General features: G+C 47.7%; 1 protein-coding gene across 2 annotated transcripts; it reads right to left on the bottom strand.

The window, feature by feature from the left end:
* Positions 1–461: 461 nt before the first annotated feature.
* On the bottom strand, positions 462–9,941 carry BOD1 (biorientation of chromosomes in cell division 1). 2 transcript variants are annotated; one of them, XM_046668075.1, is made up of 4 exons: positions 9,496–9,941; positions 5,855–5,979; positions 2,133–2,401; positions 462–1,232 (listed from the first exon to the last, which is right to left on the bottom strand). In XM_046668075.1, exons 1-3 carry the CDS (start codon positions 9,730–9,732, stop codon positions 2,206–2,208), a joined length of 558 nt encoding a protein of 185 aa, XP_046524031.1. In that variant the 5' UTR covers positions 9,733–9,941; the 3' UTR covers positions 462–1,232; positions 2,133–2,205. The 2 variants fall into 2 exon arrangements, with proteins under 2 accessions (XP_046524031.1, XP_046524030.1); XM_046668074.1 differs by having other exon boundaries at positions 2,205–2,401; positions 9,496–9,940.
* Positions 9,942–10,154: the final 213 nt, after the last annotated feature.

Here is a 10,154-nt window from a genome sequence, read left to right as displayed (position 1 = left end):
TAGGTTAAAATTTATTAGATTAACAATATCCAGTAGTAGACTCAACTAAGAACCAAAGACTCAGTTTGAAGTAATCTGTGATGTTGTCCAAGGCTTGGATACAAAGCATCGCCGAGGGCCAGCAGCATCAGCATCACCTGGAGCTTATCAGCAACACTCTCAGGGGCCCCTGAACTTCTGAATCAGAATATATATTTTTTCTAAGATCTCCATGTGATGCTTCCACACATTCAAGTTTGAGAAACACTGATATAATCAGCACCTGCAATGGTCCAGGGGAGAGGAACTGCCTGCCCGCTCCTGGCTATGCTTGCTAGCTTCAGGCGAGGGCAGTTCCAAGGTATGTCTACCAACCCTTCACAGCCATTTAGTCATGTGTTGTACACAGGAATGGCACCCAGGCAGAGGAAAAGGGTTCCCCTTCACACCCCTGGGTCTATGATTCAGTAGAGGCTTCAGAGTACGAGTATCAGATGATTTTATTATAAAACTCAAGCCATTTATCATTGTTTATTTTTTCTAAAAAACACAAACTTGAGAATAAAATAAACGCACCCAAGACTCACTAGCCCTTGCAGGACAGGAAAAAGCCCTGGAGGGAGAGCCTGAGAATGTTTTTCCTCATCCCTACCATATGGACTTGCTCACACATCCAGGGACCCATGTTCTGTCACCTCCTCTACAAGATTCATGTACAAGAGGGTCACAGCCACCTTAAAGCTATCTGATGCTAATGGTTTGTACATTCCAGTTTGCAACTCTGAGAAATGGTGTCAAATAAGCACTGCCAAACACCCCCTCCCAGCTAACCTTGACTGTTGTTCTTGGGTCGCGTCTTCAGGACTGCTTATGTTTCTTCACTGTAGCTTTTGTTTATCCCCAAGCACAAACCCTAAAATCCACCCACAGTCTCAAAGTTCAAGTATAAAGGTTAGTTCCAGGACCACCCCAGGTTGGTGTAGTGTTTCTTTATATCTCTGTAGTGTCTACTGGGAGTCATCCCCTTGGACAGGCTGGCCAGATGGCAGCACAATGCGGGGGCACACATGGTCACCTCTCCTACTGCCAAACTTGCTCCCTGTTCAATCTGGACACTGCCCCACAGTCAAGGTTGAATCTTGAAGTCAGTGATGACCTTGGCCTGTCTTCATTCTGAAGTTGTACTCTTATGTAACCGAATCTATTTCTCCACCATCAATTTGATAGAGCTTCCAAAATGTGTCAGGCATATTCTAAAAAGAAAAGAGAACCACATCAAAATCCTACTTTTTTGGTAAGAGACTACATTTAATTTTATGTTCCTAAAGGAATTTACAATTAAACTAGAAGGAAACACGTGAAATGCATGTTTTACCCTCCATAATGGAGCTGAGCTCTTCTTCCAGCATAGGCACGGACAATCTCTGCTAAGTCAGTGCTCTACGTGAGCCAGATGCTCTTGCTTTGTTCACTTGCTGATGTTTATTTGTCAAAAATAACAGCTGTCTTAAAGAATCTTATAAAGAGAACACCAAAGTAGAACGAGGAATGAGGCACACCCAAGTGGTTACCAACAACAGCTAAGAGTCCACTGCTTCCATGCTGATCACTGCTCATATGTGCAATGGCTCCCAAACCCTACAAAAAGCATTGTTCTGTGCTTCAACAGGTGATTTTTAAAGTTAAATTAAATTTAAAGTGCAATGAAAACAAAGGAGTGCTCATAACAGAATCTCATGGTAACTGACAGTGGTAAACTCAAACCTCTTTAAATACGAGGAGGTTCAGGAGGGCTGAAAGCAGACTTTGACTCCCACATAGGACGCCACTTTAGAAGGCACTGCTTGATTGTATATCTAAAGTATAAACCCAAGTTAACTCACATCCAGGGGGGAGACTCATTTAAGCAATTTCAGAAAAACAGGGCTTTCATTGGAGTCTCCCTTGTGCACCCCATCATCCCAGCGGGTTTCTAAGGAAGCATCTCTTCAGCTTAAACGTTTAGCTATGGTGGCACAGGAAATCAGACTCACTGGCACAGGAAACGCTACTAAGTAGTTCTCAGTAAAAAATGACTCAAACAGTAGGTGAAGTCCATCTGCGGACGTGTTTTTCTGAATAGATAAGGAACATGACCCCCAGTAATGGCTTACCCCTTTCCTATCCATTTTATACATCTCTAAGCCAGAGGTGAGTGCTCCCGGACAAAAGACGGGCTACCGGACCTTAGGAAGCGTCCTGCGATGGAGCTGGAGGGTCCTGGCTTTCAGGCTCTGGAGGGGGCGCTGGCACAGCTTCTTTTTTCTGGGCCGCCAGGAATTCATGAATTGCTCGTTCTATCTGTGGCCTGAAGATGTGGTTTAGTTTGGGATCCACCACCTGACAGATGATCCTGTCCACTCCAGCCTCCAACATCCCTGACCTCGAGGAGACAAACAGATCATTCCGTTATTTACTTCCTCTAACCCTTCAGCCTCAGGTCCCAACAAGCCATCTGAGAGTCCAATAAATGTCCAGCTGGTCAAAGCCACAGCCCTTCTAGGGCATTCTTTCAGAGGGCAATCCACTTACCACACAGAGTTCAAGCCATTGCATTGTCACTTTTGAGGGGCAATTCACAACCAGCAGCTATTATTCCCAACACACAGCCTCATCCACTACCACCTCAAGCTTGCACAAAGGAACCAAACAGAGCTAAGCGCCCGGTGCCAAAGACAAAGCACAAGTGACAACGTGGGAGGAAAGAACCTGAAGACACAGGTGGAGCTGAAAAGCTGGTGGCACTGTCAGAGCCAGCGCCTCAGCCTCGACTCCGTTTCCTTCAACGTCTCCTCTCTCACTGAAAATAAAAGCAGGAGAAGTAGGGCCAGCAGCAGCCTGGCCACTACTCCCCCACGGGACACTGCACAGAGGCGGCAGGCTGCAGTGTTTACAGCATCACCACCGACTCCACAGGGCCCTCGGCCGTGGCTGTTCCCTAGACACATACTAAGGAACCTCTAGGCCACCAAGTAAACAGCTAAGAAACAAACTGGTTCTAAGCTCTTAAGGGGCTAAAATATACCTTAAATCCTTTTTGAAGTAGAGCAACAAAGAGTCAAAATTTACCAATGTCTGCATTCAACCACTCCGGGCTGGGCAATGAGGAAGATCCTTATGACAGGGAACAAATCACAACTCAAGAGTCTGGAAAACAGTCCATGCAAGCTCAAACTGAAGTGTCTTCTCAAAGGATTAAAATATGCAAATACCATCTCAAGCATATGGACAGGTTTTATTTTCCATTAGACTTGAGAGTTCTTAGGCCATTCAAGCCTTTGCTTGGGTAAAAACAGGTCCTGCAGTACCTGGGCACATGGTGTGTCAGGTACAGCCAAGGAAACGACGGAGTGAATGGACACGGTGACAAGCGAGACCAGAGAGGGGCCCTGACCTGGTTAGGCTGAGCAGCGAATACAGCGCTCCCTAGTCAGGGCTGACCGGGCACTTATCAACGGGAAACCGAGAAGTGAACACGGCGCCATCAGCGCACAGGGCGCCTTCAGGCAGAGCTGCACGAGACGGCGCGCCCTCCAAAAGCACGAGAGCACGGGGAGGGCAGCGTCGGGAGGCTGAGCCACCTCTCCTCAGTGACAGGCCAACAGCTTTCCAATGACACAACCCCGCTTCCTGAGGCAGATTCACAGGGGTCTTTACTGGATGTAAACGCCTGATCAGGAAAACAAAGTACCAAGAAAGAGTCGTTTGCTTTCCTGGTGATTGTAAAAACATTTGAGGGAAACACGAAATCTTGTCAGGAGCCTAAAACAGAAGGTGAAACCAACACACATGTAGTTAAAACACTTTTAGTACAATTGGGTTCCAGAGGAAAAGCCGATTTCCTGGTGAGCCTTCCACTGTGGGAAGGATACAGCTCTGGGCCGGAACGGCCAGGCCGGTGCGCCACTCGCTCACCCGCTGAGAGCACTTAGGGGTAAGCAGCAAATCCTCATTTCAAAACTTCATTAGGATTTGCCTCAAATTCAAAATTAGCATGAATCATAGAGAAATGTCCCAGTATTAAATGTGAATTAGTATGTTCAGGTTAAATACATTCTAGATCAAGTCAAACAGCAGGAAAATTTACACAGATGATAAAACTATGAAAAAAAGCAGGGAAATAATTCCACATGGGGAGGATGGCGAACTTCTGAGCGGAGGAAGGTAAGGCGGGAAAGGAGGGAAGCAGGGCTGGGGTGGGGGGGGGGGGAGGCTGTAATGTTCTAATTTCTCAAGCTGGAGGTGATGACTGGGATGTTCTCATTACTTGTTATACTGTACTCCTGTGCACTCTTCCGTGTTACATTTCCTATTAAAGGTGTGTAAAAACAAGTGCCATAAGCATACCTCTAGCATGGCATCAACACTCGTTGAAAATTAACAAGTAATGTTGATAGTCTTCATACCATTAATGGCACCTTTCCAAATATTTCAAAATACTCAGTGTTTTAATTTATTTTCTTAATATGCTGGGCTATCTTTTAAAAGGTAGGGTAAACACAAGTTTGTTACTTAGCTGCAAAACAGGCTTTTTGTGAGGATGAGCAACAACACACGTAAGGACCAGTGCCAGACATTGAACATCTGCTCAGCAAATGACAGCTACTGTCCCCTTCTTTCTGAAGGAGCCCTGTGCCACCAGTCTGCTCCCTAGAGAAACAAAGGCCCTGGGGAGGGATTCCAGAATGATGAGGCACCATGCATCTTTTGATACCATGTTTCTTCCCTAACTTTGAGAGCTTTTAAAAATTTCAGCTTTCTTAGTTTAAAAAGATCCAGTGCAAAACGATCCTGGGACAATCCTGACCTTACACAGCTTTCTGTTATAGCTGCACTGTCTGTGTCTGTATGGTGGCTCTGTGTAACCTCATCACACGAGTAGCCTCATGTCACCAGTGCCACAATTAAGCTACTTACCTGCACCATCCCAAGACCTCTCGTGCTACCCTTTCCAGGCACACTCACCCCTCCTCCCATCCCTGAGCCCAGCAATTGCTAATCGCGTCTCCATCTCTGGATTATGTTAGCTCACGAATGTTATAAAAACGGAGCCACGCATCAGGTTTCTTTTTGGTATTGGCTTTTTTCACTCAGCTAATTCTCTGATATTTCTATTTTAAAAAGGCACGCTTCACAAGCTTTTAGATATTCCAGGGGAGTTCAGTAGACCAAGAAAGCCTGAACATAAGCACTAGTATTGAAGGTAAAAAAACACAAGAAAAAAAAAAAGACTGAGTAGATTAGGAAAAGCTTAACTTAGGACCAAGATTCTATGACCTACCTCCACTTTTGTGCCCAGTGACACTGAGAAGTCACCTGAATAAACTATCAACAGCACCTTATTAAGGTTCAGTTTGTCACTGTGGAGGACACACCTGAGTAAGACTCCAGGCCTTCCTGAAAGCTGCCATTACTTTCGAGGGGCCACGCGGACTCAAAGAACTTGTACAACAAACATTCACTGTGGGAATCAAGATCCAGCGCCTCTTGCCCAAGAGCCAACCATGGATATCCTGGCATACAGCTCCTGTGTATGTTCACATTACACTGAAAACTGTAAAGAGTAGGGAACAGGTCTTCAATTTGGAACATCTTTCCACGCACCCGGTCGAGATGTGCACAGGAGGTCTATGTAGGCTGGATAAACTAGCAAGAATTGTAATTGAGTTCCTTGCTTACTTGAACCTTAATCTTAATAAAGGAGGCGCCTGCTGTGGCTCGTATGTGACATTTCCTGGGAGGTACCATGCACCTTGACCCAACAACGACCAGCACCAGCCTTCTCGTGCGTCACACTCCCGATTATGCCTGTGCGCTCTCCGTCCTGCTTACTTACTGAACCACGCTCTGCCGCAGACCATTGCGCAACTGGTTTTTGTTCATTGTAGGATTCCATTCCTGCTTGTCCAGATGTGTTGACACAAAATTATCCACTTTCTGCCTCAAGTTTTGGTAAGCTGGCTGAAATATTAAAAAGAAGGGGCAAGTCAGAAGTTACACGCACCAAGGCTTTGGTCATTAGTTATTCAGAACACTGCTTTTCACAGAAATATAGATTTTCAAGTCCTCAAATACGCCTCCACTGTGACTATGAAGATCACATGCAGCACGGCAGAGCACGAGTTAATGGCTAATGCAAGCACCCGCTTATGGGGGGTGGGCACAATGCCAGACGCTTTATGATCCCTCTTCCTTCTCAAGTAACTCTGTGCGGGAGGTCCTATTAGCTTTCTCCTGCCCCTTCTTTAGAGATTAGAAATTTAGGCTTAGAAAAGTCAACCACTTGCCCACATGGCAAAGCCAAGATTAGACCTAGGCTGTTTCAGAATCAAAGGAACTGGTTTCTAGCCGGCTCCATGGATTACCAGTTCTCTGATTTTCAAGTCAGCCAACCTTATTTTCATCTATAAAACAGAAAGATGGCTAGCCTGCTCACCTCGCAGGGTGTTCTCAGCAGTAAACAAGGCTCAGGAGCGCTCTCTGCATAAAATGAAGGGCCACCCAAACCTCAGTGTATCACAAGAATGGAGACAGAAGTTGAGGCCTATGGAACATGGAGAAAGGCTGAGGGGAAGCACAACAGAAGTCCAGAAAGAACACAAGAGGCACTTAGTGATCCCAGATGCTCTACACTCAGCCAGGAACAGCAGAACGAAATGAGAAGGAACTTCACGAACACAAGGAATGTGTGCTCCGAGCCTCCAAAAACCGCTGCTGCTATCAGCTGCCGTCCTCCAAACCCAGGCACAGCGAGCGCTGCTGTGCAGCACCTCGCTCCTCGCCTCCTCCCACTGTGGGCAAAGACTTCCCGACCCGGTGATGCTGAGTTCAGCAACCTGGTTTACTCCGATCAACGGAATGTTAGCGACGAGAGACCTTAAGTGTGGTGGTACTGTCTGGCTTGGCTCTTGTGCTCTGATGGCACTCTACGAGCACATGCCCTGGGTCACCCCTGCCCCTTCGGCCTGGGACCGAGGAGGAGTACTTTTGTAGCAAACCTAAGCCCAACCCGCAGCTTGGACCCAGGCCCAGGCAACCTGCAGGCTGCAGCTGAGCCACCCAGCTGAAGCCTACCTAGATCAGCTGAACTGCAGCTGACCTGCAGCCCTATCAGCATGAGAACAAATGCTTGTTACAGGGCACTGAGATTTAGTTTACTCTGCAGTGTTACTGTGGCCGGAGTTTGCCAGCAGTCAGATAAATGAAACTGACAGAGGAATCAGGAGGCTTTAACTCCATGAGGGGAGGCTTCAAAAAGGCCAGGAGAACTGACTCACAAACTCTCCACTGAACCTGCAAAGGAGGCAGGGAGATGGGTGAAGAGTGACAAAGACATTTGTGTACTATCTGCCTAACAACCCTCTTCCTTTCTTCACAAGGGTAGGGCACAGGGTGCCACAGGGTGGGTGCCTGACCCAAGCTGAGACAGTGCAGACGATCCCTGAGAAATCTGAACTGCAGCTGAGAGGCCCTTTCTAGAGGAAGGAGCTTTAAGATTGGATCCCTTTTTCAAATGGTTGACTGCTCTGCAGTGGCAGTAAACAGTCATAAAGGACAAAGATGAAAGATGGCCCTAGTGGAGCACCCCTGGGTCCAATGCATCCCTGCCCATTTGTTTGTTCATTCACTCCTCCCACGGATTCCCCAAGTCAGAGGAGCTTTTGTGCAAAGGAGCTAGAATTAGATTCGTCACTTGTAACCACGCATCCCGATACTATACCTTCTACTATTCAAAATAACTCACCCAGTTGGAGATGTTACTGTTTACTGAAAAAAGACAAAGGACAGCAAATGTCACCATCAAACCTGAGCAGATCCTGACAATAGAGAATATTCCCTTTACTTCACAAAGAGAAAGGACCTACGTGCCTGCTGTGCACATTTTCTTGTATTATCCATCTCTCTCTCCATTCACCTATCAGTTTGCTCTATTTACTTATAGTTTGGATGCATTGCAAGGTAACTTACATATAGCATCAACACACTTTCCCCTAAATATTTCAGCTGTGTGGGAAGGGGCCTAAGAATATACGTTTCTAACAAGTCCTCAGGTGATGCGGATGCTGCTGATCCAAGGATCACACTGAGAATCATGGGGCTAAAGCAACAAAGGACTTAAGATGCACCTAAACACACTCCAAAAATTAAAACCAGCTGCTAACTACCAGAAGGAACAACTAAGGTGGTGGTAACTGGGGAAGGCTCCAACTCCCTCTCCAGCAGCTTCTCAATGCTGATTTTTTTTTTTTTTTAGTAACAAGCATACTGTATTGATTAAGCCACACAAAACCTAATGAAACATAAAAAATATGAGTGGAGAACTTGTGATGGAAGTTGAGAACACCGAGTCCTGGGAAAGGCGAAAGCTTGTCAATACATATCTGGGACCCTTACATAAGGAAAATTAAATACCTTGCTTCAAGGATAGCACTTCTACTTGGGTTTTTAATCTTGGAGAATAACAGTACACGCCACTTCCCATATACACCATCTGGTCTACATGTCAGTTTTCCACCCTAGAGTATAAGCTTTGAGGACTGGGCAGTGACTTTTCTTGTATCCATGCAGCCTGGCACAATATAGGTCAGTAAAAGTTCAGTAAGTAGATAGACTAGGTCTTTCCCTTCCGTTAAGGTCTAGTTTTAAGCTCACAGTCTTGCTGGGAGGTAAGCAAAAGATTTCTCTGACAGGCTCAAGGAGGAGAAAATCCCTTCCCCAGACGAGCCCAGTCAGTAACAGAACCTCTTAAATCTATGACCACAGTCTTGTTAGAGAAGCTTCTGAAAAGGGAGAAAATGAACACACCAGCAACTACTGCATCTCTGACACTTAACACACATGACTTCACTGAATACAAACAACCTTGGCAAGTAGGTAAAGTGCATAGCATTTTACTGGGGTGTTGATCCATGGCATCAGGATCTAAAATAGGCACCAAATCCCCTATCATCTTTGATGGAGTACAAAATAAGGGGGCTGGTTCCACAACAATGTACCGTAATTCAAGTGTGCAAAAGGAACAAACAGCTATAAAACGCTGATGGTTGTGCATTCAAACCATTCACTGTCTAATGTCAGCTCCTTAATGGTGAACAGAGAGCGGGTGGAAATTCTAAGCCATTCACTTACTTACCTCGCTTCCTACACTGTTATTAACACAATGAGCGTTGTTACCGAGGAGCTTTAAGGAGTCCCATCTTGGGAAAGAGAGGGTCTAGGCTGTAAAACCAGTACTGAACCCCCAAGTTCAGAGAAGCGACTAGGCTAAGTCACACTGCCAACAGGGATGGGCTGGGAGCCGAACCCACAGGTGCGTCACTCAGAAAGCTCCCTGTACCGCCCCAAGCGGCCTAATACCTCACTGCCGAGGTTTCTAACGTTTCTTTTGTTGCTCTCTCTACTTTGGAAAAGCAGAGCTGCAACCCTGGCGGCCTCACGAGCAGCCCGAACCCCCTCGGCTCGGGTGGCCTCAGCTACCTTGGTGTCCACGTCGGCCAGGCAGTCCCGGCGGAAGCTGTCAAACAGGCCCCGGCTCTTGAGCTGCTCCACGATGAGAGCGATGAGCTGCGGGTCGCCGGGAGGCAGGGAGGCCGGGTTGATGGGGCCGCCGCTTCCGCCGGCCCCCGTCGCGCCTGTGGCCGACCCCGCCGAGGCCTGGCCCGCTCCGCCGCCGCCCACTGCGCCCGTGCCCCCGCCACCGCCGCCGTCCGCCATGGCTGCGCCCCGGGCCCGCGAAGGAGCTCGAATACGGCCTCTTCTCAAGGATAGAGGGCCTGGGTCGTGTAGAGGAGGCGGAGGAACCGGAGGAGGTGGCGGGGGAGGAGGAGGAGGAGGGAAAGGAGGCAGAGGCGGTGGCGGAGAAGTCAGGCCCGGCAGCAGCCGAGGCGGCAGAAACCGCCCGCTCCATCCCGGGCGCTCTCCAGATGACGTCACCGTTGAGCTTTGCATTGTGGGACGGGAAGTTTTTGGCAATCATCTCCGGCTTTCTTATGTGCTGAGGTCCGGCCGAGGAAACTACAACTCCCGGTAGGTTCCGGATTCGCTTGCTGCCAGTTTGCTGGGCAGTGTGGGAATTGTAGGCCCAGGCCCTCGTGATTGCTGCAATCTGTGCTGGCCTTCCTCGCGCAGTCTCTGTA

This window comes from Equus quagga, chromosome 7, assembly GCF_021613505.1.
Source record: "Equus quagga isolate Etosha38 chromosome 7, UCLA_HA_Equagga_1.0, whole genome shotgun sequence".
In the NCBI taxonomy this organism is placed as follows: domain Eukaryota; kingdom Metazoa; phylum Chordata; class Mammalia; order Perissodactyla; family Equidae; genus Equus; species Equus quagga.
This window is presented reverse-complemented; position numbering and strand designations above follow the sequence as displayed.

Coding starts and splice junctions, on each gene's coding strand:
- BOD1 (XM_046668075.1), bottom strand. CDS start 9,732: ATGGCGGACGGCGGCGGTGGCGGGGGCACGGGCGCAGTGGGCGGCGGC. Junction 5,980..9,495: donor TGGCCGACGTGGACACCAAG/GTAGCTGAGGCC, acceptor TTAATATTTCAG/CCAGCTTACCAAAACTTGAG. Junction 2,402..5,854: donor CTGCGGCAGAGCGTGGTTCA/GTAAGTAAGCAG, acceptor TGTCTCCTCGAG/GTCAGGGATGTTGGAGGCTG.